Genomic DNA, 27,534 nt, shown 5'->3' on the forward strand with positions numbered 1-27,534 from the left:
TCTATTATTATACTCAATTGGCTTCGCTCAAAATGTAAATGAGTCCACCCACCACTTTAACCATACTTTAGATCTTGTTCTGACTTATGGTATGGAAATTGAAGACTTAACAGTATTCCCTGAAAACCCCCTTCTGTCTGATCATTTCTTAATAACATTTACATTTACTCTGATGGACTACCCAGCAGTGGGGAATAAGTTTCATTACAGTAGAAGTCTTTCGGAAAGCGCTGTAACAAGGTTTAAGGATATGATTCCTTCTTTATGTTCTCCAATGCCATATACCAACATAGAGTAGCTACCTAAACTCTGTGAGTGAGATAGATTATCTCGTCAATAGTTTTACATCCTCATTGAGCACAACTTTGGATGCTGTAGCTCCTCTGAAAAAGAGAGCCTTAAATCAGAAGTGCCTGACTCCGTGGTATAACTCACAAACTCGCAGCTTAAAGCAGATAACCTGTAAGTTGGAGAGGAAATGGCGTCTCACTAATTTAGAAGATCTTCACTTAGCCTGGAAAAAGAGTCTGTTGCTCTATAAAAAAGCCCTCCATAAAGCTAGGACATCTTACTACTCATCACTAATTGACGAAAATAAGAACAACCCCAGCTTTCTTTTCAGCACTGTAGCCAGGCTGACAGAGTCAGAGCTCTATTGAGCCGAGTATTCCTTTAACTTTTAACTAGTAATGACTTGATGACTTTCTTTGCTAATAAAATTTTAACTATTAGAGAAAAAATTACTCATAACCATCCCAAAGACATATCTTTATGTTTGGCTGCTTTCAGTAATGCTGGTATTTGGTTAGACTCTTTCTCTCCGATTGTTCTGAGTTATTTTCATTAGTCACTTCCTCCAAACCATCAACATGTCGATTAGACCCCATTCCTACCAGGTTGCTCAAGGAAGCCCTACCATTAATTAATGCTTCGATCTTAAATATGATCAATCTATCTTTATTAGTTGGCTATATACCACAGGCTTTTAAGGTGGCAGTAATTAAACCATTACTTAAAAAGCCATCACTTGACCCAGCTATCTTAGCTAATTATAGACCAATCTCCAACCTTCCTTTTCTCTCAAAAATTCTTGAAAGGGTAGTTGTAAAACAGCTAACTGATCATCTGCAGAGGAATGGTCTATTTGAAGAGTTTCAGTCAGGTTTTAGAATTCATCATAGTACAGAAACAGCATTAGTGAAGGTTACAAATGATCTTCTTATGGCCTCAGACAGTGGACTCATCTCTGTGCTTGTCCTGTTAGACCTCAGTGCAGCTTTTGATACTGTTGACCATAAAACTTTATTACAGAGATTAGAGCATGCCATAGGTATTAAAGGCGCTGCGCTGCAGTGGTTTGAACCATATTTATCTAATAGATTACAGTTTGTTCATGTAAATGGGGAGTCTTCTTCACAGACGAAGGTTAATTATGGAGTTCCACAAGGTTCTGTGCTAGGACCAATTTTATTCACTTTATACATGCTTCCCTTAGGCAGTATTATTAGAAAGCATTGCTTAAATTTTCATTGTTACGCAGATGATACCCAGCTTTATCTATCCATGAAGCCAGAGGACACACACCAATTAGTTAAACTGCAGGAATGTCTTACAGACATAAAGACATGGATGACCTCTAATTTCCTGCTTTTAAATTCATATAAAACTGAAGTTATTGTACTTGGCCCCACAAATCTTAGAAACATGGTGTCTAACCAGATCCTTACTCTGGCATTACCCTGACCTCTGGTAATACTGTGAGAAATCTTGGAGTCATTTTTGATCAGGATATGTCCTTCAATACGCATATTAAACAAATATGTAGGACTGCTTTTTTGCATTTGTGCAATATCTCTAAAATTAGAAAGGTCGTGTCTCAGAGTGATGCTGAAAAACTAATTCATGCATTTATTTCCTCTAGGCTGGACTATTGTAATTCATTATTATCAGGTTGTCATAAAAGTTCCCTGAAAAGCCTTCAGTTAATTCAAAATGCTGCAGCTAGAGTACTGACGGGGACTAGAAGGAGAGAGCATATCTCACCCATATTGGCCTCTATTGGCCCATATTGGCTCCCTGTTAATTCCAGAATAGAATTTAAAATTCTTCTTCTTACTTATAAGGTTTTGAATAATCAGGTCCCATCTTATCTTAGGGACCTCATAGTACCATATCACCCCAATAGAGCGCTTCGCTCTCAGACTGCAGGCTTACTTGTAGTTCCTAGGGTTTGTAAGAGTAGAATGGGAGGCAGAGCCTTCAGCTTTCAGGCTCCTCTCCTGTGGAACCAGCTCCCAATTCAGATCAGGGAGACAGACACCCTCTCTACTTTTAAGATTAGGCTTAAAACTTTCCTTTTTGCTAAAGCTTATAGTTAGGGCTGGATCAGGTGACTCTGAACCATCCCTTAGTTATGCTGCTATAGACTTAGACTGCTGGGGGGTTCCCATGATGCATTGAGTGTTTCTTTCTCTTTTTGCTCTGTATGCACCACTCTGCATTTAATCATTAGTGATTGATCTCTGCTCCCCTCCACAGCATGTCTTTTTCCTGGTTCTCTCCCTCAGCCCCAACCAGTCCCAGCAGAAGACTGCCCCTCCCTGAGCCTGGTTGTGCTGGAGGTTTCTTCCTGTTAAAAGGGAGTTTTTCCTTCCCACTGTCATCAAGTGCTTGCTCACAGGGGGTCGTTTTGACCGTTGGGGTTTTTCCGTAATTATTGTATGGCCTTGCCTTACAATATAAAGCGCCCTGGGGCAACTGTTTGTTGTGATTTGGCGCTATATAAATAAAATTGATTTGATTTGATTTTGATTTTGTCTGTCTCTTGTTTGTCTTTTGTCTGTCTCGTTTGTGTCTCTTTTTCTGTCTCTTGTGTGTCTTTTGTCTGTCTCGTGTGTCTTTTGTCTTTTTTCTGTCTGTTGTCTGTCTCTTGTGTGTCTTGTCTGTCTTTTATCTGTCTCTTGTTTGTCTTTTGTCTGTCTCTTTTCTGTCTTTTGTGTGTCTCTTCTGTGTCTCTTTTGTATCTTTTGTCTGTCTCTTGTCTGTCTTTTGCGTGTCTTTGTTTGTCTCTTGTGTGTCTTTTGTCTGTCTCTTGTGTGTCTTTTGTCTGTCTCTTGTTTGTCTCTTGTGTGTCTTTTGTCTGTCTCTTGTTTGTCTCTTGTGTGTCTTTTGTATGTCTTTTGTGTGTCTTTGGCTGTCTATTCTGTGTCTTGTCTGTCTTTTGTCTGTCTCTTGTCTGTCTTTTGTGTGTCTTGTTTGTCTTTTATCTGTCTCTTGTTTCTCTTTTGTCTGTCTCTTGTTTTGTCTGTCTCTTGTGTCTTTTGTGTGTTTCTTGTTTGTCTCTTGTCTGTCTTTTGTCTGTCTTTTGCATGTCTTTGGCTGTCTATTGTGTGTTTTGTGTGTCTTCTGTCTGTCTTTTATCTGTCTCTTGTATGTATTTTGTCTGTCTCTTGTGTATCTATTATCTGCCTCTTGTGTGTCTATTATCTGCCTCTTGTGTGCCTTTCGTCTGTCTCTTGTCTGTCTCTTGTTTGTCTTTCATGTGCCCTTTTCTGTCTCTTGTGTGTCTTTTGTCTGTCTATTGTTTATCTCTTGTCTGTCTTTTGTATTTCTCTTGCCTGTCTTTTGTGTGTCTCTTGTGTGTCTTTTGTGTGTTTCTTGTTCGTCTCTTTTCCGTCTTTTGTCTGTCTTTTGCATGTCTTTGGCTGTCTATTGTGTGTCTTGTCTGTCTTCTGCCTGTCTTTTGTGTGTCTCTTGTGTGTCTCTAATCTGCCTCTTGTGTGTATTTTGTCTGTCTCTTGTCTGTCTTTTGTCTTTCTCTTGTCTGTCTTTTGCGTGTCTTTGTCTGTCTATTGTGTATCTTGTCTGTCTTTTATCTGTCTTTTGTCTGTCTCTTGTGTGTCTATTATCTTCCTCTTGTGTGTCTTTTTTCTGTCTATTGTCTGTCTTTTATCTGTCTCTTGTCTGTCTCTTGTGTGTTTTTGTCTTTCTCTTGTCTGTCACTTGTGTGTCTATTATCTGCCTATTGTGTGTCTTTTGTCTGTCTCTTGTTTGTCTTGTCTGTCTCTTGTTTGTCTTTTGTCTGTCTTTTATGCGTCTTTTTCTGTCTCGTGTGTGTCTTTTGTCTGTCTTTTATCCATCTCTTGTCTGTCTCTTGTGTCTTTTGTGTGTTTCTTGTTTGTCTTTTGTCTGTCTTTTGCGTGTCTTTGGCTGTCTGTTGTGTGTCTTGTCTGTCTTTTATCTGTCTCTTGTGTGTCTTTTGTGTGTGTTGTCTGTCTTTTATCTGTCTCTTGTTTGGTCTTTTGTGTGTGTTGTCTGTCTTTTATCTGTCTCTTGTTTGGTCTTTTGTGTGTGTTGTCTGTCTTTTATCTGTCTCTTGTTTGGTCTTTTGTGTGTCTTTTATCTGTCGTGTGTCTTGTTTGTCCTTTATCTGTCTCTTGTTTGTCTTTTGTCTATCTTTTGTGTGTCTTTTGTCTGTTTCTTGTCTGTCTTTTGTGTGTCTTTTTCTGTCTCGTGTGTGTCTTTTGTCTGTCTCTTGTTTGTCTTTTATGTGTCTTTTTCTGTCTTGTGTGTCTTTTGTCTGTCTATTGTCTGTCTTTTATCCATCTCTTGTCTGTCTCTTGTCTGTCTTTTGTCTGTCTATTATCTTCCTCTTGTGTGTCTTTTGTCTGTCACTTGTTTGTCTTTTATGTGTCTTTCTGTCTCTTGTGTGTCTTTTGTCTGTCTTTTATCTGTCTCTTGTCTGTCTTTTGTCTTTCTCTTGTCTTTCTTTTGTGTGTCTTTTGTCTGTCTCTTGTGTGTCTTTTGTCTTTCTCTTGTATGTCTTTTGTGTGTCTCTTGTCTTTCTCTTGTCCGTCTTTTGTGTGTCTCTTGTGTGTCTTTTATCTGTCTCTTGTCTTTCTCTTGTCCGTCTTTTGTGTGTCTCTTGTGTGTCTTTTATCTGTCTCTTGTCTGTCTCTTGTCTTTCTCTTGTCTGTCTTTTGTGTCACTCGTGTGTCTTGTCTGTCTTTTGTGTGTCTATTATCTGCGTCTTGTTTGTCTTTTGTGTGTCTTTTTCCGTCTCTTGTCTGTCTTTTGTGTGTCTTTTTTCTGTCTGTCTGTCTCTTGTCTGTCTTTTGTGTGTCTTGTCTGTCTTTTATCTGTCTCTTGTTTGTCTTTTGTGTTTCTTTTATCTGTCTGTTGTGTGTCTTTTGTTTGACTTTTGTCTGTCTTTTGTGTATTTTTTTCCTGTCTCTTGTGTGTCTTTTGTCTGTCTCGTGTGTGTCTGTTGTCTGTCTCTTGTCTGTCTTTTGTGTGTCTTTATTCTGTCTGTTGTCTGTCTCTTTTCTGTCTTTTGTGTGTCTTGTCTGTCTCTTGTTTGTCTTTTGTGTGTCTTTTATCTGTCTGTTGTGTGTCTTTTGTCTGTCTCTTGTTTGTCTTTTGTCTGTCTTTTGTGTATCTTTTTTGTCTCTTGTGTCTTGTCTGTCTCATGTGTGTCTCTTGTGTGTCTTTTGGTTGTCTATTGTCTGTCTTTTATGTGCCTTTTTCTGTCTCTTGTGTGTCTTTTGTGTGTTTCTTGTTTGTCTCTTGTCTGTCTTTTGCATGTCTTTGCCTGTCTATTGTGCGTCTTATCTGTCTTTTGTCTGTTTTTGTCTTTCTCTTGTCTTTCTTTTGTGTGTCTTTTGTCTGTCTCTTGTGTGTCTATTATCTTCCTCTTGTGTGTCTTTTGTCTGTCACTTCTTTTGTCTTTTATGTGTCTTTCTGTCTCTTGTGTGTCTTTTGTCTGTCTATTGTCTGTCTTTTGTCTTTCTCTTGTCTTTCTTTTGTGTGTCTTTTGTCTGTCACTTGTCTGTCTATTATCTGCCTATTGTGTGTCTTCTGTCTGTCTCTTGTTTGTCTTTTGTCTGTCTTTTGTCTGTTTCTCGTCTGTCTTTTGTGTGTCTTTTTCTGTCTCGTGTGTGTCTTTTGTCTGTCTATTGTCTGTCTTTTATCCATCTCTTGTCTGTCTTTTGTTTTCTCTTGTCTGTCTATTGTGTGTCTTGTCTGTCTCTTGTGTCTTTTGTGTGTTTCTTGTTTGTCTCTTGTCTGTCTTTTGTCTGTCTGTCTTTTGTCTGTCTCTTGTGTGTCTATTATCTGCCTCTTGTGTGTCTTTTGTGTGTCTTGTCTGTCTTTTATCTGTCTTTTGTGTGTCTTTTATCTGTCTGTTGTGTGTCTTTTGTCTGTCTCGTGTGTGTCTTTTGTCTGTCTCGTCTGTCTTTTGTGTGTCTTTGTTCTGTCTCTTGTCTGTCTTTTATCTGTCTCTTGTTTTTCTTTTGTGTGTCTTATCTGTCGTGTGTCTTTTGTGTGTCTTGTTTGTCTTTTATCTGTCTCTTGTTTGTCTTTTGTCTGTCTTTTGTCTGTTTCTTGTCTGTCTGCTGTGCGTCTTTTTCTGTTTCTTGGCTGTCTTTTGTCTTTCTCTTGTCTGTCTATTGTGTGTCTTGTCTGTCTCTTGTCTGTCTTTTGTCTGCCTCTTGTGTGTCTTTTGTCTGTCTGTTGTCTGTCTTTTATCTGTCTCTTGTCTGTCTTTTGTGTGTCTTTTATCTCTCTTCTCTGTCTTTTGTCTTTCTCTTGTCTGTCTTTTTTCTGTCTGTTGTCTGTCTCTTGTGTCTTTTGTGTGTCTTGTCTGTCTTTTATCTGTCTCTTGTTTGTCTTGTGTGTCTTTTATCTGTCTGTTGTGTGTCTTTTGTCTGTCTTGTTTGTCTTTTATCTGTCTCTTGTTTGTCTTTTGTGTGTCTTTTATCTGTCTCTTGTCTGTCTTTTGTCTGTCTCTGTGTTTTGTTCTCGTTTTTGTCCAAGAAGGTGTTCCCTGCAGCGACATTAAAGTGTATTTCCTTTGACTGATTTGATTTGAGCGGCATTGTGTGTTTTCATTTCCGCCTTAAGGCCTCCGTCCCTGTTCATCTTTGTGTTTTGTTTTCCGGCCAGTGGGTGGCGCCCTGTACACATTCGGTGAGCGTGACAGCGGTAAACTGGGTCTGGGCACCGACCAGCTGGCCAGACACAGAGTCCCTCAGCTGGTGAAGACCATCACAGAACCCGTTACCCAGGTAGCCTGTGGCGGCGGCCACACCGTGGTGCTCACAGGTGACCAAGATGGACACCAGACACATCTTCTGCATCATGTCTTAATTTCAGATTAATCAAAGCGCTGCTGTCTGTTTCTGTTCTAGAGGACAGCGTGTACACATTCGGGCTCGGTCAGTTTGGGCAGCTTGGCCACGGGACCTTCATCTTTGAGTCTCGACTGCCACGCCTGGTGGACCACTTCAGGAAGGGACGTGGCTGCCAGGTGGCGTGTGGGGAGAACCACACAGCTCTCATCACAGGTCGGACTCCGTCACAAACCCATTTAAAAATCACTGATGAGCCTAAACCTACTCCAGGTCCCGTTCAGATTAGAACGCATGATAAGATCTGGATCAAGACTCTTCTGAGGTGTTGTTGTGATTTTAGACCGCCGTTTGCTCTACATGTACGGAGACGGACGACATGGAAAACTGGGTCTGGGAGACGAGAACTTCACCAACCAGTTCAAGCCCACTCTGTGTCCACGTTTCCTCAAGTACCAGGTTCAGGCGGTACGTCTGAGACACACACACACACATACGAGGGCTGTCAATAAAGTAACGGTCCTTTTTATTTTTTTCAAAAACTATATGGATTTCATTCATATGTTTTTACGTCAGACATGCTTGAACCCTCGTGCGCATGCGTGAGTTTTTCCACGCCTGTCGGTGACGTCATTCGCCTGTGAGCACTCCTTGTGGGAGGAGTCGTCCAGCCCCTCGTCGGAATTCCTTTGTCTGAGAAGTTGCTGAGAGACTGGCGCGTTGTTTGATCAAAATTTTTTCTAAACCTGTGAGACACATCGAAGTGGACACGGTTTGAAAAATTAAGCTGGTTTTCAGTGAAAAGTTTAACGGCTGATGAGAGATTTTGAGGTGATTCTGTCGCTTTAAGGACTTCCCACGGTGCGAGATGTCGCTCAGCGCTCTCAGCCGCCGTCGTCAGCCTGTTCAAGCTGAAAACCTCCACATTTCAGGCTCTACTGATCCAGGACGTCGTGAGAGAACAGGGAAGTTTCAGAAGAAGTCGGTTTCAGCATTTTATCCGGATATTCCACTGTTAAAGGAGATTTTTTTAATGAAAGACGTGCGGACGGGTCCGCGCGTCGGGACGCAGCCTCCGCGACGCTCCGCCACAGGAAAAACACCTCTGTTGAAAGCCTTAAGGACAAGTTGAAACATGTCCTGCCTGTTAAACAATTTCTCATATACTCACTCCACTGAAAGCCATCAAAAGCCGCCTGGATTTTACAAATGGTTATCAACACGGAGGTGTTTTTCCTGTGCCACCGCACCGCGTCGGCTGCGTCCTGACGCGCGGACCCGTCCGCACATCTTTCATTAAAAAAATCTCCTTTAACAGTGGAATATCCGGATAAAATGCTGAAACCGACTTCTTCTGAAACTTCTCTGTTCTCTCACGACGTCCTGGATCAATAGAGCCTGAAATGTGGAGGTTTTCAGCTTGAAACAGGCTGACGACGGCGGCTGAGAGCGCTGAGCGACGTCTCGCACTGTGGGAAGTCCTTAAAGCGACAGAATCATCTCAAAATCTCTCATCAGCCGTTAAAATTTTCACTGAAAACCAGCTTAATTTTTCGAACCGTGTCCACTTCGATGTGTCTCACAGGTTTAGAAAAAATTTTGATCAAACAACGCGCCAGTCTCTCAGCAACTTCTCAGACAAAGGAATTCCGACGAGGGGCTGGACGACTCCTCCCACAAGGAGTGCTCACAGGCGAATGACGTCATCGACAGGCTTGGAAAAACTCACGCATGCGCACGAGGGTTCAAGCATGTCTGACGTAAAAACATATGAATGAAATCCATATAGTTTTTGAAAAAAATAAAAAGGACCGTTACTTTATTGACAGCCCTCGTATATATATGTCTGTGTGTGTGTGTGTGTGTATAAAATGGTGCTTAATTAAGATGTTCATAGTGTGAAATTAAAAAGGAAAAACCTTCTATTCTTTTGTTGCATCTGCCAAAGAAGTAATTTTAAGAACCTTGAATTAATTTTTTGTTTAATAAATTTCTCAAAATTAGGAATTTCTTCATTTGAATTGAATTAATACGAATGAATGATTCTTATTTTAAAGTACATAAAAAATTCTTGGTTTTCTTATTTATTATTTTGAATGGTGCTTGAAATAATTTTACTGTAGTTGTCTGATTTTTTTTTAAACAATGGCTTTTAATTTTTTCCAATATTAGAATGAAAAAAATCTTTATCACTAAACGTCCGGACGGTGGATTAGTGATTGGCACTGTCGCCTCACAACGAGAAGGTCATTGGTTTGATTCCTACCTGTGTCCTTTCTGTGTGGAGTTTGCATGTTCTTCCCGTGTTTTTGTGGGTTCCCACCGGCTGCTCCAGCTTCCTCCCACATCCAAAGACATGGAGGTTAGTTGAATTGGAAACTTTAAATTGTCCGTAGGTGTTTGTTTGTTTATATGTGGCCCTGCGACAGACTGGCATTCTGTCTTGTTCTCTATGATTGCTGGGATAGGCTCCAGCCCCCCGCGACCCTTAATTGGATTAAGCGGTTGAAGATGAGTGCGTCTGCTATTTTTACCTGTATTTTTAATTATTTTATTTTTTGTTGTTGAAAGCCTGAATTATTTTTGCCATCTTATGTGTGGCTTTATTCAAATGATGAATTAAAAACACCTGTGCAGGTGTTTCTGAACTCGTTCCTTCCACTGACAGGTGGCGTGCGGCGGCTGTCACACGGTGGTTTTGGCGCAGCCCAGAACACAGAACTGCGGCGACGTGCTGCTGGAGGACGATGACGTGACGGAGGTTTACCTGGAGAAACCATACGTGGAGTTGCTGGGTGACACGGTGGACTCCTCCACAGTGCAGCGGAGCCTCTCTGCTCGGGTCCGCAGGAGAGAAAGGGTGGGTTCAGAACCTGGAGGCTCAGACCAGATCGATAAAAAGATCCAGCTGACCACTGATGATTATCCGGTGTCTCCTTTTCACCGTAGGAGCGATCGCCGGACCAGTTTGGCACCATGGTCCCCTCGGTGCCTGCCCAGGTGCCCGTCACCGTCAGCCGGCTGCCGCCACCTGTCTCCAGCCAGACCGTCCCAGCCAGAGGGTCTCCAACCGAATGGGCCCACAGAGAGGTGCTGAACGGCCTTCATCGACACGACAGCTCAGGATCCGCCCACAACGGTACTAACCCCTCCCCCCCTCCATTATTTTCTTTTCAGTTTCAGGCCAAATAAAAGTCAACATATGCAGACATTTAAGGCTCCTTCACACATATATGTACAACTCCAGGGCAACACCCGTCGGAGCAGCTGGTATGTGCCCACCACAAAACATCATGCCGACGGGCAGGCGTGCACGATGCTGGGGCAACGGTTCATGCATGCGAAACACAGTGACACGATGTTTAACCACATTGTGCAGCTGGTGTGAATAAAAAAATACATTCTGCAGCAGTCCCGTGCACGTGGAAACACAGCAGATTTTCCCCAGCAGCAGTGTGATATGACACATCACACAACAAAAAATACATGTCACCCACAGGATTCGAACCTGCACCTTCCAAAAGCTCTGCTTGCAGTCAGAAACTTTGCCAAGGGAGCTACCATCACTGTCCTGTAAAATTGCTAAAAAAATAAATAAATAAAAATGACGCACCACATAAAAATATCACATCGTATTAAATCCCTCTCATCAAGTGGACAGTACAAATATGGTCCATCTGTTCCTCTCTAGATGACCCATGGTGACTGACATACAGGCATGAAATCACATGAATGAGAAGCAGTTCACTTGTCTCATTCATGTCCACATCTGCTGGTGCATGTCCTGCTGGCCTGCGTGTTTTGTTTTGTGGACGACGTGCCACAGGACACTGCGTCATGTGGAACAGAGCTCACTTGGGTGACATGACAGTCAGATCGGCTGCTGTGTGTTATGATCTGAAAAACCGTTTCAACCTGGGGGCAGCCTGTCCTTGTGTGCGTGCACGCTCTCTTGCTGCAGCCCATCGCCACAGTGATATGTTTTTATTTTTGCCCACTTGATGACAGCAAACAGACACACACATGTCACAGTGGTCAGTTGTTAGTCCATGTCTGTCCAAACACAGTACTGTCCAGCTGGGATGTCCAGAATGTCAGATCTCCACAGCTGTTTCTGTCAGCGGCCACACCTCCTGTCAGTTCAGCACACACACACCAAAGCCACACTCGTGGGGCACTTAGTCAAATTTCACTGCGGGTACAACAGTGATGGTCTGCAGACTGTCGTGTTAACAGTGCGACTGGCCGCACATTTTCTAAGTGCCATGCGAGCGGTGTTAGATGCTTGTGTGTGTCACCTGAATTTGGCCAGCACCTGCCGTGAGAGGGTGCGATGAGTTCACACAGCACACACTCTCTTTCAGCCACTGGTGTGTAGCAACACGTGTACGAGGCGTTGGAAGCAGCTACAAAATTACACGGTTTACATGCGATTCCTGCTTCATGCGCACTTAATGCTCAATTCGGCCAAATTCACATGTTGTCTGAAGGGGCCCTAAAGATGCAACTTTTGGGTTTTTCTCGTCTGTCACACATGGCTGTGAGCTGGTGGTGCAGAGCACCGGGTTGATTTTAGTGTTATTTCTTCTGAAGCAGATTTGTGAGCCCATAAATGAGGAACTCAGGCCTGAATTATAGCAGCAGTCTAAAGTCGCGTGTCATAGTCTAAACACCAGGTTAGTGCTGACTGCAGGTGACACTGAACCCTGTGACCCCTCCAAAAATAACACAATCTGCATTGTACTTGAATTTTAATTTACATTGTAGCCTGGCATCAAAATAACCGAGTAGCCGAATCCACATTCAGAGCGGACAGAGCGACCGATAAGATGACGCTCCAGGTTCTTGTAATACGTTGCTCCACCTGCGTTCGTATCATTTATGTCCTGACTTTTATGAAATATGACTCGATATCTGTAGTGACATTGGCTGCTCACGTGTCTCTACATCACAATTTGTTTGAACATGTTTAAAATTTGCAGATGGCTCAAAGTGAGGTACAGCGCGACTTTTACCACCTGTTATTGACTATTATTTTGGATTTCAGGCCCCGGTTGGGGTTTTTGTGCCACAAACGTGCCAAACATGTGCCAGAAATCTGCAGTGTGTGACGGGTTCAAAACAGGTAACAGTTGTTGTGTGTGATCCGTGTCTGCTGAGGTGTTTCCTGTCCAGGTGTGTGTCCAGGTCTCCTTATTTCACTGACACGCCGGATTTCATTTCAAGTGTTACATCACTCCCGGAGTTCAGTTAAGAAATATAAAGAGTGTGAATGGAGCAGGCCGTCTTCACAAAGTGAGCATGCAGGAGGCTAGTGAGGGAAGCCACCAAGACACTGTGAAACCTCTGAAGGAGGTACAAGCTTCAGTGGCTGTGATTGGTTGCTTCTCCACTCACATCTGCATGAAAGACTTTGTTTAAAAGGAGATGTGTCGAGTCCATGCTCAAGTCTAGGCTCGAGCCTGCCACGTGGCTTTTGGACAACTTCATCTTAGATTTCATGACCATGTGGAAGAATGTTCCTTTATATTTTTGACTTTTAATAGTCACCTTGTCGACTCTGAATGAGGACTAGCATGGACCAGATCTGTTCTGGACTAACCGGCTGGTTTCTGACTCAGCAGATAACGGTGAGACAGACAGCGCGGTGGAGAGCCTGACTGACGCGGACAGTGTCAAAGGTCTGGGAGAGTCGACAGACGTCCTCAACATGGTGAGAGAACAGATGTCAAAGGTCACGCTGACAGAACCTCTGGCTGGAGGTCCTGAAGCTCTGCAGGCTGCTGACGTGCCCTGCAGCACTGGAGCCCTGTGGCCTTGAGGGATGTGTTTTGTCTGACCTCTGACCTCCTTGTGGAATTCCAAACCTGTCAGAGTTCAGGGTTAATGAGGTTAAAAGTGATAAACAAACACAAAGTTGCACAATGTCCATGTGGCCACTTGGGGCAGCATCATGGATCCTCTGAATATGAACCATTTAATCTAAAACGGCACTTTTGAGGGGGTTTTTTTCTGCCAAATGTATTGCAAGATAAAATGTTTTACACATTTTTTTTCCTGGCTCCGCCCATAAGTTAACTCCAGAGTGTAACTGGCCACTTTATTAAATTTCATCTGATAATTAGTAAAATGGCCTTTTTGTAGAGTTAAAAACAAAAATTTAAAAATCTTCCTATTTGAAAATGACTTTGATCAACATAAGGTTTTTTCTCCAGTTTAATTTTGAATTTTAAAACTCATTGTGGAGAAAAAAAAATTTATTTGAACGTTTTATGGTTAAATGTGGACAATGTACCATTTCAAAAATCCTCAAATGTTCACAGCTGGATCAGTTCTGTGTGTATAAACTGACCTGTTATCAGCAAACTGCCGACCTGAAATGGCCTCTTTTTAGAATTTTCTGACATACGTCACAGGTGCTTTGTCTCTGAGACACGCCCACATTGGTACTCTGTGAGACACGCCCACACGAGCCATGAAAGACAGTCAGACAGTTCAGCCGTGACATTACTTCTGCTCCTCCTCCCTTCACGGAGGGGGCGTGGCCATGCTCCTCCTCCCTTCACGGTGGGGGCTCCACTGCAGAGATTCATCACGTCTGCGTCTGTACCGTTCTTTTGACTGTAAAATTTCACACTTTATCAGTGTTTTAAAAATGTCAGAACAGTTTTTAAGTGAAATCAAATCATGAGCACAGGAAAGGGGGGTCTGGGGTCCCCTGCTGGAGCTGTTGCTCCCGTGACCCGAACCCGGAAAAGCGGTTGAAGATCAAATCAGTTTTATTTATATAGCGCCAAATCACAACAAACAGTTGCCCCAAGGCACTTTACATTGTAAGGCAAGGCCATACAATAATTATGGAAAAACCCCAACGGTCAAAACGACCCCCTGTGAGCAAGCACTTGGCAACAGTGGAAAGGAAAAACTCCCTTTTAACAGGAAGAAACCTCCAGCAGAACCAGGCTCAGGGAGGGGCAGTCTTCTGCTGGGACTGGTTGGGGCTGAGGGAGAGAACCAGGAAAAAGACATGCTGTGGAGGGGAGCAGAGATCAATCACTAATGATTAAATGCAGAGTGGTGCATACAGAGCAAAAAGAGAAAGAAACACTCAGTGCATCATGGGAACCCCCCAGCAGTCTAAGTCTATAGCAGCATAACTAAGGGATGGTTCAGTGTCACCTGATCCAGCCCTAACTATAAGCTTTAGCAAAAAGGAAAGTTTTAAGCCTAATCTTAAAAGTAGAGAGGGTGTCTGTCTCCCTGATCTGAATTGGGAGCTGGTTCCACAGGAGAGGAGCCTGAAAGCTGAAGGCTCTGCCTCCCATTCTACTCTTACAAACCCTAGGAACTACAAGTAAGCCTGCAGTCTGAGAGCGAAGCGCTCTATTGGGGTGATATGGTACTATGAGGTCCCTAAGATAAGATGGGACCTGATTATTCAAAACCTTATAAGTGAGAAGAAGAATTTTAAATTTTATTCTAGAATTAACAGGAAGCCAATGAAGAGAGGCCAATATGGGTGAGATATGCTCTCTCCTTCTAGTCCCTGTTAGTACTCTAGCTGCAGCATTTTGAATTAACTGAAGGCTTTTCAGGGAACTTTTAGGACAACCTGATAATAATGAATTACAATAGTCCAGCCTAGAGGAAATAAATGCATGAATTAGTTTTTCAGCATCACTCTGAGACAAGACCTTTCTAATTTTAGAGATATTGCGCAAATGCAAAAAAGCAGTCCTACATATTTGTTTAATATGCGTATTGAATGACATATCCTGATCAGAAATGACTCCAAGATTTCTCACAGTATTACTAGAGGTCAGGGTAATGCCATCCAGAGTAAGGATCTGGTTAGACACCATGTTTCTAAGATTTGTGGGGCCAAGTACAATAACTTCAGTTTTATCGGAGTTTAAAAGCAGGAAATTAGAGGTCATCCATGTCTTTATGTCTGTAAGACAATCCTGCAGTTTAGCTAATTGGTGTGTGTCCTCTGACTTCATGGATAGATAAAGCTGGGTATCATCTGCGTAACAATGAAAATTTAAGCAATGCTGTCTAATAATACTGCCTAAGGGAAACATGTATAAAGTGAATAAAACTGCTTCTAGCACAGAACCTTGTGGAACTCCATAATTAACCTTCGTCTGTGAAGAAGATTCCCCATTTACATGAACAAATTGTAATCTGTTAGATAAATATGATTCAAACCACCGCAGCGCAGTGCCTTTAATACCTATGGCATGCTCTAATCTCTGTAATAAAATTTTATGGTCAACAGTATCAAAAGCAGCACTGAGGTCTAACAGAACAAGCACAGAGATGAGTCCACTGTCTGAGGCCATAAGAAGATCATTTGTAACCTTCACTAATGCTGTTTCTGTACTAAGATGAATTCTAAAACCTGACTGAAACTCTTCAAATAGACCATTCCTCTGCAGATGATCAGTTAGCTGTTTTACAACTACCCTTTCAAGAATTTTTGAGAGAAAAGGAAGGTTGGAGATTGGCCTATAATTAGCTAAGATAGCTGGGTCAAGTGATGGCTTTTTAAGTAATGGTTTAATTACTGCCACCTTAAAAGCCTGTGGTACATAGCCAACTAATAAAGATAGATTGATCATATTTAAGATCGAAGCATTAATTAATGGTAGGGCTTCCTTGAGCAGCCTGGTAGGAATGGGGTCTAATAGACATGTTGATGGTTTGGAGGAAGTAACTAATGAAAATAACTCAGACAGAATAATCGGAGAGAAAGAGTCTAACCAAATACCGGCATCACTGAAAGCAGCCAAAGATAACGATACGTCTTTGGGATGGTTATGAGTAATTTTTTCTCTAATAGTTAAAATTTTATTAGCAAAGAAAGTCATGAAGTCATTACTAGTTAAAGTTAAAGGAATACTCGGCTCAATAGAGCTCTGACTCTTTGTCAGCCTGGCTACAGTGCTGAAAAGAAACCTGGGGTTGTTCTTATTTTCTTCAATTAGTGATGAGTAGTAAGATGTCCTAGCTTTACGGAGGGCTTTTTTTATAGAGCAACAGACTCTTTTTCCAGGCTAAGTGAAGATCTTCTAAATTAGTGAGACGCCATTTCCACTCCAACGTACGGGTTATCTGCTTTAAGCTGCGAGTTTGTGAGTTATACCACAGAGTCAGGCACTTCTGATTTAAAGCTCTCTTTTTCAGAGGAGCTACAGCATCCAAAGTTGTCTTCAATGAGGATGTAAAACTATTGACGAGATACTCTATCCCACTCACAGAGTTTAGGTAGCTACTCTGCACTGTGTTGGTATATGGCATTAGAGAACATAAAGAAGGAATCATATCCTTAAACCTAGTTACAGCGCTTTCTGAAAGACTTCTAGTGTAATGAAACTTATTCCCCACTGCTGGGTAGTCCATCAGAGTAAATGTAAATGTTATTAAGAAATGATCAGACAGAAGGGAGTTTTCAGGGAATACTGTTAAGTCTTCAATTTCCATACCATAAGTCAGAACAAGATCTAAGATATGATTAAAGTGGTGGGTGGACTCATTTACATTTTGAGCAAAGCCAGTTGAGTCTAATAGATTAAATGCAGTGTTGAGGCTGTCATTCTCAGCATCTGTGTGGATGTTAAAATCGCCCACTATAATTATCTTATCTGAGCTAAGCACTAAGTCAGACAAAAGGTCTGAAAAGATGAGTGATGAGTGGTGTGATTTAGAATTTTGTGGCAAAAACATAAATGATTGATAGTTTTACAAACATTTAATGAGAAGGAGAAAACCTCCGTTTTATTTATTTATTTTTTTATCTCTTCTGACTACTTGTAATGTTTTTTTATTTTTTTTTTTATCTCTCTCTGACAGACACACGTGATGAAGATGGACCTCAGTGAGGAAACATTCACACTGTCTCCGGTTCACAAGGTAACTAATCAGTAATCTCATTATTTCTCTTTAATCATTGCTTTCTTCAAAGGAATGGACATATTTTAACTGCCCGCGTGTCTTAGTGACGGTTCAGCTCAACATACACAGATGTCATGTTTGTTACAGGAAATTCAATAAATACAGCAAATAAACTGTCCAGTAAATATGGACTTGGCTGCAACTTCATTTTCATTGATATCTTTGTTATTCAGCAGCTGCTTTCAGGTTCCACCAAACCGTCCTCTATGTCCTACTGTTCTGTAAAACTGTAACATTTCTGTTTTTATAAATAATGAGAGTCGGAGCTGAAGTTATTAACAGATTCATTCAGTAAAAAATGGTAATTTATTGTCATAATCCATTACTTATATAAATTATTCATCCCAAATGGCCGTTAAAGCACTTAAAACCTGTTTTAAGGTTGCTTAAGCCACACGTTGTTATAAGTAGTGGTAGCAGTAATATTTTACAGAGTTAATAGCTGTAACTCAGTCATAAAATATCTTAAACTGATTTGTTAGCGATGGTCTCCATCCATCCATCCATTTTCTTCCGCTTTATCCGGAGTCGGGTCGCAGGGGCAGCAGCTCAAGCAAAGCCGCCCAGACCTCCCGATCCACACACACCTCCCCCAGCTCCTCCGGGGGAACCCCAAGGCGTTCCCAAGCCAGCCAGGAGATGTAGTCCCTCCAGCGTGTCCTGGGTCTTCCCCGGGGCCTCCTCCCAGTGGGACGTGCCCGGAACACCTCTCCAGCGAGGCGTCCAGGGGGCATCTGGAAAAGATGCCCGAGCCACCTCAACTGACTCCTTTCGACGTGGAGGAGCAGCGGCTAGACTCCGAGCTCCTCACCCTATCTCTAAGGGAGCGCCCAGCCACCCTGCGGAGGAAACTCATCTCGGCCGCTTGTACTCGCGATCTCGTTCTTTGCCTCAAGTGGAGGAGTTTAAGCGATGGTCTCATTTTCAGTTATTCTACACCACTTGTTAAAGTTATTTTTAACTAGTTTTGAACCAGATATCTATTTCCAAACTGCTTCTTAAACATATAAACCAGTGGCAAATTGGATTTAAACCAGATTTAAAAATTTGTCTTTGAACTGAATTGGTTTCAACTTGTTTTAAATTGTTTTACAGCAACAGTCTACTGGGTTAAAGCACTTTTAAGAGTCAGTTTAAGATAGACCCTTTTTATGAACAGCTTTAATTTGGATGTAAACCATATGTAAACTGGGTTTACATTGGCTAAATCTGAGAATCTGGTTTGGGCCGGCTCTGCCCTTTGGGTTCTTGGACAGTTTGATGGCTGTTTTTCACTCTTTTCTGACAGTTAGTTTACTTGACACTGTTAACCACAAGAGCTCTTGGTGAAATTCTATTCTTCCTGCATTAAATGTCCACCAGGTGGAGATACAGCTCCATTTCAACATCTGCGGATGTGACATTTATTCCTTATTGCAGTAGATGAGATGATTAACAAAGTGAAATTAACAAAGTGAATTAAGCAGTGTTCGGTGTCAGATTAAGAAATTACAAATCCATAAAAAACTGAGCTCCTGTGGTCTTTGTATCTGTCTGTCTTCATTATTTTTATTTTTGTTACTGTCTGGCGTCTCTCGTGTTTTTGTCTTTTCTAATGCATGCTTCTATTTCATCCTATTCTTGCTTTCTCGTACCGGGGACAGAGGAAAGGGAAACCAGGTAAGAGCGATAAAGAGAACCAAAAACAGGACAGCAAGCAACAACGCAGTTTGTCCCTGAGGTCTCCGTCACACAAGGACAAGGACCTCAGCCGACGCCACAAGAGGCAGAATGAGCGCTCTGTTGACTCTGACAGCCCATACCACCAGAAGACACAAGGTGGTGCTAAAGAGACCAAAGACATTATGGCTGTGAAAACAAAAGAGACAGCTGGCGCAAAGGGTCAAAACAAACGTCCGAGTGGACGGAGCATCAGGACAGCCACGTCCAGGACACATTCAGGACCCAAAAAGAGCGGTTCAGACATTGGTACTGATTCTGCTGGGCTGGCGGTTCAGTCTGAGCCTGTCGGGGTCAAAAGAAAAACTATTACTGTGCAAAGTCAGCGTGTAGAACCAGAACCATCGGGCTCTCACCCGAGTGACAGCAAACGCTCCGAGAGCAGCGTGACGGCGAGAAGAAAGTCGATTCTAAAAGAGAAAACAGGCTCATCTGACGAGCCAAAGACGTACAAAAACAAGCAAAATCAAAAAGCTGCTCAGTCCAAAGCTGTGAGTCAGATACCGGACGAGGCGCCGATTATGGGCCTGATGGCGGGCACATTTACCGCAGGCACAGGAATCATCCAGGAGATGGCGTCCAGGAGTCGTTTTAGCTCGCAGCATCCCACCCCGTCCAACAAGTCGAGTCCTAAGAACGCTGAGCACCAAGTCCAGGATGATGAGACAAACTCATGGAGCGAGGAGCCCGATTCACAATCCCAGACGGCGAACTGGGACAGGGAGTCGCCAGTCAGCATCAGGGTCATCCCAGCAAACAGAGACACGAGGAGCGAGGAGCAGACAGAGAGCAGCCACAGTGAGGCTGTAACCGTCAGACACCAGGAGGAGGAGGAGGACCAGGAGCAGGAGGACCAGGTGCAGGAGGACCAGGAGGAGGAGGACAGCCAGAGGACGAGTGTAGACATGAGTGTGGACAAAGACAGTGAAATGCTCCAATCAGCGGAGGAGCAGGACCAGGAGGAGGAGGAGGACAGCCAGAGGATGAGTGCGGATGTGAGTGTGGACAAAGACAGTGAAATGCTCCAATCAGCAGAGGAAGAAGAAGAGGAGGAGGAGCAGGAGGAGGAGGACAGCCAGAGGACGAGTGTGGACAAAGACAGTGAAATGCTCCAATCAGAGGAGGAAGAAGGGGAGGAGGAGGAGGTCTCTGAAGGAGAGGAAGGTGATGTAAAAGAGGAGAAAAGCAGAACAGAAACAGATAGGAGTGATGAGGAGAAGGAAGAAAGTGAAGGGAGAGAGAGTGAAACACCTGATGAAGAAGAGAAGGAAAGTGAAGAAGGTTTGAGCTCTGAGACAGAGAGTAATTCAGGCGAGTCTGAAAGTCAGGAGGAAGAGGAGCAGGGAGGAGCAGACCATGAGAGTGAGGCAGAGGAGGAGGAGGAGGAGGAAGAAGATGAGGAGAGCAGCGATGGAGCCGAGAGTGAGGAGGAAAGTGAAGAGAAGGATGAAGAGCAGGGTGAAGAAGAAACTGAAGAGGAGGATGAGGAAGGGACAGAAGAAGAAGAGGAGGAGCAGAAAGAAGAAGAGCAAGAAGATGAGGAGCAGGAGGAAGAAACCGAAGAGGAGGAGGAGGAAGAAGAGAAGGAGGAAAATAAAAGTGAGGATGGAATGGAGGAGGAGGAGAGTGAAGACAGAGAGGTGGATGAGAAGGACAAATCAGTTGGGGTCAAAAGACAAAATACTAAAACTGGAAGTAAACCAAGGTCAGGGGTCAAAGGTCAGGCAGCAGGCAAGTCAGAGGAGTTTTGGGATGATGTTCTACCTCATTATCTCAACCTGAAATAATCAACTATTCAAAATTGCTGATGTGACTCTATTGCCTCCTACGGCGTGATTGTACACGCAGCACGTAGCCTAGCATGGGGGTAACTGCTAATGTTCCCATTTTTCTACCCATTGTTTACGTCCTCGGGGGGGGAGAGGGAGGCATCACAATGCACACACACTCTGCCTGCGCGTATCATCACCGCCCCCTGCAGGATTTAACATTAATATGACAGCATATTATGAAACTTTAGAACTAATGAAACTAAAGAAAATGCATGACTGAAGTGAACAAAAATAAATAAATAAATAAGAGTAAACATGGCAACAAAGAAACGCCCTGAGTGTGCTGCTTCAACCCAGGGAGCTTTGGTGGCTGTGGTTAAGACGCTGGAGTCAGTTAAAGAGCCAGAAATTCTCTTACTTGTGTCTTTGTCCTTGATACCACAGTCCATGGGTTAAAGGGAAGGCAGAGGAGCACTCTGATTGGTTGTTGCCATGGTGGGAGTACAAACCCCAGAATGAACACTCTAAACCCAAAGCGCCTGGGTTCCGCCTCTGTCCGTGTCCTTTTTGTGTCCACTGTCCAAACAGGGCCTGATGTCCTTTACGCTGTCACGTGCATCACATCGTCCACTCAGATCTGTGCTGTTAGGTCATGTGACCATCACACCAACAGAACACAGGTGGTTTTTATAACTTGTCTGCCTTTGGCTCACATGACATTCATATATTTTTAAAACACTTGAGTGTGATTTTTCAGAACTGCAGAAATTTAGGAAGGGGAAAACAAAGTATTTTGATAGTGTAATACTTCTGTAGTTGAGAGTACTCGGAGTACTGTGACCTTCAACAGGCCGCCTTCATTTCATCCTTTTCTTTCTGTTCGTCATCTTTTGTCTTTCTGGTTGTTTTTGAATAAATAAGTTGTTTTTCATTCTTTTCTTTGTAATAAATGTGTGTTTGTTGTGTTTTTGTGAATTTGGTCATTGTTTTCACTAACGTGCAATCATGAGAATTAAAAGGTATCTTCAAAACAGTGGAGACAGCAGTGAGAGGTTTGGTCTGGAGGTGCGTCGCCCTGACACTGCTTCAGGATGTCTTTTAACCGAGTCTTTATCTGGGTCAGGGTTTGAAAGGTCACACGTGGAGCAAATATAAGGAAGAAGATGTGCAAGAGGATGATGCCGCTGAAGCTGAGGAGGAGGATGAAGATGACGATGATGATGCAGAGGAAATGACATCAGCTGAGACAGACAAACCAGCAGAAGAAAAAGACGGTTGTGAAGATACGGTGCAGAGAAATAATCATTCAGAAAGCAAAAAAAAAACTTCAAAAAGTGAATCCATAAGAGCTTAACTGATCAAGTTCTGATCTTTGTAGAAGCCTGAAGAGCAGAAAAAACAACCTCAGCCTGATGGACAGCAGACAGGTGATGCAAAATACTCCAAAAACACTTTAACGTTGCAGCGCTAACCTGAATCCAGTCTGACTGAGAAACCCACATCTTCTTTATTCCATCACTCGAGACACTTTTTAACAAAGCAGGGAAGCAAAGTGGGTGGAGCTGGGAACTCGACTGTGTGCACAGAACACAGAGTCACTTCTGTGCTGATGCGGCACTAATCAGACGATAACATTGTGACTAAAAGGTTCTTTTTATGAAAATCACTACTTGGCTAGCAGGTTGACTTTCACAATAAAGGTGTTTTGGCAGATCTACCTACATGCTAGCTAGCTAAGCTAGCTGCTTGGTGTGCCATTACAGCAAATAGGTTAGCTAATTAGCTTAGTCGCTAAAAGTTGCTTGAATACAGTATATTTTAGTACAACAGCATAATCAAAAGTATCAAATTAATTAAATGGACTGTATTTATATAGTGTATCAACTTAATTGACCCATTTTGTCCAAAAACAGTTGGCACACAGTAAAAAAGACCAGGAGCGTCATGTGCAAAGGCTGCGTACGCACAACAACCTGGCGTCCGTCCGTCTCCACGCTAACATTCAGATGTATCAAAAGTGAAATGAGCGTGGAAATGTGTGGTGCATCACGTAAAAATCCTGGCTGGTGTACGCACGTTTCTACAGCTATTGTTCCTCATACGTGGAGGTGATGCTGGGAACCGTTAATAGTGTGAAAACAAGAAGTCATCAGAGTGACATCAGAGACACACTGATGAACAATTAACACACCCACGTGTTTGTAGTTATATGGGTGGGTATAAAACAGTGTGCAAAGTGATGCGGAAAATGGCACCAACAGTGGCTGCGAGGACCATTTGGTCGATGATACCAGCTTCGCAAATGTAATCGCAGCTATTGACTGCACACATATTGCTATAAAGGCGACATCACATGATGAATTTGTTGAGTGAGTAAATGGTTTATTCATATAATTGTTCTGAACAAAAACCAGTGCGGCCACATTTGGGCGTGTGCACATTCAAATGTTATTGTTATTTTTTTTCTTTTTCCTTATGGTGAAACAAATTCATTCATTTAATTTATTTCATTTATACAGCGCCAACTCACAACAAAGCTGCCTCAAGGCGCTTCACACAAGTAAGATCTAACCTTATCAACCTAGAGCCAGAAACTAGAGCTGCAGAGATTCTTAACAGGCCCCCCGATTGTCTTTTCTATGTTCAGTATTTGTCAGTAAACGTGTGTGTAAAGTTGTGATGTCACACACTGTCAGCTGTGGTGCAGATCATTTTATTTAACATCAGTGTGTGTGCGCTGCACTGAGCCCACAGTGTTTATGGCCTCACACACGCTCCCACTAACATTTTTCCGTTTCATGTTTATTGTGTTTTACAGGGTACAAACTATCCCTGCTTGTCCCCACGTCATTTCCATCATCTGTAGCACACATTCGGCTTAATTACCTCCACCAAGGAGGTAATGTTTTTGGTCGCATTTGTTTGTTTGTTTGTCTGTTTGTCAGCAAGATAACTCAAAAAGTTTTGAAAGGATTTTGATGAAATTTTGTGGATTGGTTGGAAATGACAAGAGGAACAAGTGATTAAATTTTAGTGGTGATCCGGATCACGATCCGGATCCAGGAATTTTTTTAAAGGATTCTTCACCATTGCGGGATAGGGGGAATTTTGACATTGTAGTTTCTAACTCCACAAAAACAAGGCAGAAAGGCTTGAAAAAAATTAGGGTGTTGTGTGGGCCGCCCGAAGAGGAGGTACTGCTGGCCAACAGCAGAGGGCGCCCTGCCTGTCGTCGGGCTTCGGGCACCAGAGGGCGCAGTCGCTGCAGGAGTCTACCAGGAGCCAGGAGCTGACAGCTGTCAGCAATCATCCCAGCATCATCACAGTTCATAAAAACCTGGAACAGACACCACAACTCTGCCGAGTTATCAGCTTACCCATCAGGTAAACTACTCAGCCGTTCTGTGCCGTACGCACACGTTTTTGCAGCAGAGCTTTTTGCAGTCGTAACCTTTTGTACACTTGCAGCTTGTAGCCGAGTTTGTGGAAGTTGGAGGAGTTGGCGTCTCCACTCCTCACTTCAGACTTTGATTAAGTGATACATAAGGCACTGCACGTACTCTGTGTTCCTGTGTTTGGAGGTGGAGATTTTTCCCTCAGGAAGGAACTGTATTTTTGTTGACTGTTTGCTGGGTGTACACACACCCATCTTTAACCTGTGTCTGTTCCTGCCAGCAGTACCGGATCTGATAGCTGGAAGCAGTGGCCACCTGGGGACTCAGGACTCGACGGCTCCTGTGTGTTGCAGGTCTCCGTTGCCGGTGGAACCTCATGGGTCCCGGCTCTTCTCTGGATAGGCATCTCCTACCCTCGGGCCTGCCCATGCGTCATCTTTTGTGTAGATTGATTGACAGACTAAAAGCATATTTGGTTGTTGCGCACATTTGCAGAATAAATTGTTATTTATTCAGACTTCCTATTGGCCGTTCATTTACGCCCCCTGTCGTGGGTCCGTGTACTTCACTTTCCCAACAGGATAACTCGGCCACGTCATGGACTCCGAGGGGCGTTTACCACCGTTTGAACCACCAATGGAAATGCAAGGTGCGCAGGCTCCACCAGGAGGTGAGTTGGGTGAGCTGCAGCGCATTCTCACCAACTTTATGGCTCGGTTGGATCTGTTAACCGAGCAGGATATTCACCTCACCCGCAGGATGGAGGCTCTCACCGCTCATGTAGAGGCGCGCGTGTCAGACGCGGCTGCAGCCACCCCTCCTGCGGGCCTGTTGCTTAATAATGATGATCCAGTGGTAGTTCAAAGGTCTCCCACCCTTCTCCCGAAGCTTACATTAGCCCCCCGGAACCGTACGGGGGTTGTGTTGAAATGTGCGCGGACTTTCTGATGCAGTGCGCGCTCGTTTTTTCACAACGCCCCGTGATGTACGCATCAGACCACAGCTGGGTGGCTTTTGTGATTAATTTGCTTCGGGGCAAGGCACGCGCCTGGGCTACGGCGCTCTGGGAGCAGAATTCACGGCTCCTGTCGACATACACTGAGTTTATCAGGGAGTTTCGACAGGTGTTTGATCATCCTTACAGAGGCGAATCCGCTTCTGATGTGCTACTGTCAATCCGACAGGCGCGCCGGAGCGCCGCTGAGTATTCAGTCGACTTCCGTGTTGCAGCAGCGAGAGCCGGCTGGAATTCAGTAGCGCTTCGCGCCGCCTTTATAAGGGGGCTTTCTCCGGCCCTAAAGGAGCACCTGGTGGCGAAGGACCAGCCGCGGGATTTAGACGGGCTTATCGACCTGGTTATACAGTTAGACAACCGATTAGAAGAACGTCGACGGGAGCGAGACGAGGGGCGTGACCGGGCACGCGCCGCCCCTCTCCCTTCCGGGTCTGAAACAGCGCCGTCCTCCCCCCGCTCCAAAGCCAGAGCATTCTGCTTGACAACAGCTCCCCCTGCTGACGATGTTAGGGACATGAGCAGGGCTGAATTGAGATTGAATGACAGACAAAGGAGGCTGGCACGTGGAGAGTGTTTTTACTGCGGCTCGAGTGAGCACATGCAGAAAAACTGCCCCAAGCGGTCAAAATGACAACGCTCGCCCTTAGAGACCGGGCTAAGGGTGAGCCATAATACTCACGAGGGGAAACCACGAAAATCCGCACGAGTCCCTGTTATGATCCTCAGTGGGGATTTAACCCTTCATGCCCCAGCACTTATCGACACGGGGTCAGAGGGGAATCTACTTGACAGTAGATGGGCTAAGGAAGTAGGGCTCCCTCTAGTGGCCCTTCCTTCACCATTGAAGGTACGGGCACAAGATGGCACCCTTCTTCCATTAATAACACACCAGACACAGCCCTTAACACTGGTTGTGTCTGGAAACCACAGGGAGGAGATTGTGTTTTTTGTAACACCTTCTACCTCCAGAATTACTTTGGGTTATCCATGGATGATTAAGCACAATCCCTGGATCGATTGGCTGACTGGGGTTGTGGCTCAATGGAGCGAAACCTGCCACCGGGAGTGTTTAAGATCCTCGGTCCCACCCGGTGCGTCTGCTAAAGAGGAGGTCCGAGTACCCCCCCCCAATCTCACGGCAGTGCCGGCTGAGTACCACGATCTTGCAGACGTTTTCAGCAAAGATCTGGCACTCACACTTCCCCCGCACCGACCGTATGATTGTGCCATTGATTTGATCCCGGGCGCTGAGTATCCGTCCAGCAGGCTGTACAACCTCTCACGTCCTGAGCGCGAATCAATGGAGACCTACATCCGGGACTCTTTAGCTGCCGGGCTAATCCGGAACTCTTCCTCCCCGTTAGGTGCTGGTTTCTTTTTTGTGGGCAAGAAGGACGGATACCCGTTGCCTCCATTGGATTCAGTGTTCACGCCCTTGCATGTAGCCAAAATATTCACTAAACTAAACTAGGAATGCTTATCACCTGGTTCGGATCCGGAAGGGAGACGAATGGAAGACGGCATTTAACACCCCGTTAGGTCACTTTGAGTACCTGGTCATGCCGTTCGGCCTCACTAACGCCCCCGCGACGTTCCGAGTGTTGGTAAATGACGTCTTGCGGGACTTCCTTCATCGGTTCGTCTTCGTATACCTGGACGATATCCTCATCTTCTCCCCGGATCCTGAGACCCATGTTAAGCATGTACGTCAGGTCCTGCAGCAGTTGTTGGAGAACCGGCTGTTTGTGAAGGGCGAGAAGTGTGAGTTCCACCGTACTTCTTTGTACTTCCTGGGGTTCATCATCTCCTCCAACTCCGTCGCACCCGATCCGGCCAAGGTAGCGGCAGTGAGAGATTGGCCCCAACCGGTAAGCTGTAGGAAGCTGCAACAGTTCCTCGGCTTCGCAAATTTCTATAGGAGGTTCATTAAGGGCTATAGTCAGGTTGTTGGTCCCCTTACAGCCCTGACCTCCCCAAAAGTCCCCTTCACCTGGTCGGATCGGTGCGAAGCCGCATTTAGGGAGTTGAAACGCTGGTTCTCGACTGCACCAGTTCTGTTGCAGCCCGATCCTAACCGCCGGTTTGTTGTTGAAGTGGATGCCTCTGACTCAGGGATAGGAGCCGTGCTGTCCCAGAGCAGGGAGTCCAACAAGGTTCTCCACCCTTGTGCCTATTTCTCCCGCAGGTTGACCCCGGCAGAGCAGAACTATGACGTTGGCAATCGGGAGCTCCTGGCGGTGAAACAGGCCCTGGAGGAGTGGAGACATCTGTTGGAGGGAGCTGCGGTTCCATTCACGGTCTTCACTGACCATCGGAACCTGGAGTACATTCGGACCGCTAAGCGTCTGAACCCCAGGCAAGCCCGTTGGTCACTGTTTTTCGGACGTTTTGACTTCCAGATCACCTACCGCCCCGGGACTAAAAACCAGAGGTCTGACGCGCTGTCCCGGGTACATGAAGAGGAGGTCAAGACAGAGCTGTCGGATCCATCTGACACCATCTTAGCGGAGTCCGCTATCGTTGCCACCCTTACATGGGATGTGGAGAAC

At 44.3% G+C, this 27,534-nt stretch overlaps 1 protein-coding gene across 2 annotated transcripts in view; it reads left to right on the forward strand.

The window, feature by feature from the left end:
- The window catches only part of rpgrb (retinitis pigmentosa GTPase regulator b), a 48,584-nt gene that overhangs the window by 13,046 nt on the left and 8,004 nt on the right, over positions 1-27,534 (forward strand). Inside the window, exons 7-16 of one of the 2 annotated variants that reach the window (XM_034179391.1) lie at positions 6,943-7,101; positions 7,188-7,343; positions 7,471-7,595; positions 9,796-9,987; positions 10,077-10,266; positions 12,752-12,840; positions 16,983-17,042; positions 21,699-21,863; positions 21,954-22,002; positions 23,394-23,474. In XM_034179391.1, the coding sequence (XP_034035282.1) occupies positions 6,943-7,101; positions 7,188-7,343; positions 7,471-7,595; positions 9,796-9,987; positions 10,077-10,266; positions 12,752-12,840; positions 16,983-17,042; positions 21,699-21,863; positions 21,954-22,002; positions 23,394-23,474 (1,266 nt within the window). The remainder of the gene's footprint in view (positions 1-6,942; positions 7,102-7,187; positions 7,344-7,470; positions 7,596-9,795; positions 9,988-10,076; positions 10,267-12,751; positions 12,841-16,982; positions 17,043-21,698; positions 21,864-21,953; positions 22,003-23,393; positions 23,475-27,534) is intronic. The other variant, XM_034179399.1, reaches the window with a different exon arrangement.

Source organism: Thalassophryne amazonica, chromosome 1, assembly GCF_902500255.1.
Source record: "Thalassophryne amazonica chromosome 1, fThaAma1.1, whole genome shotgun sequence".
Classification (NCBI taxonomy): domain Eukaryota; kingdom Metazoa; phylum Chordata; class Actinopteri; order Batrachoidiformes; family Batrachoididae; genus Thalassophryne; species Thalassophryne amazonica.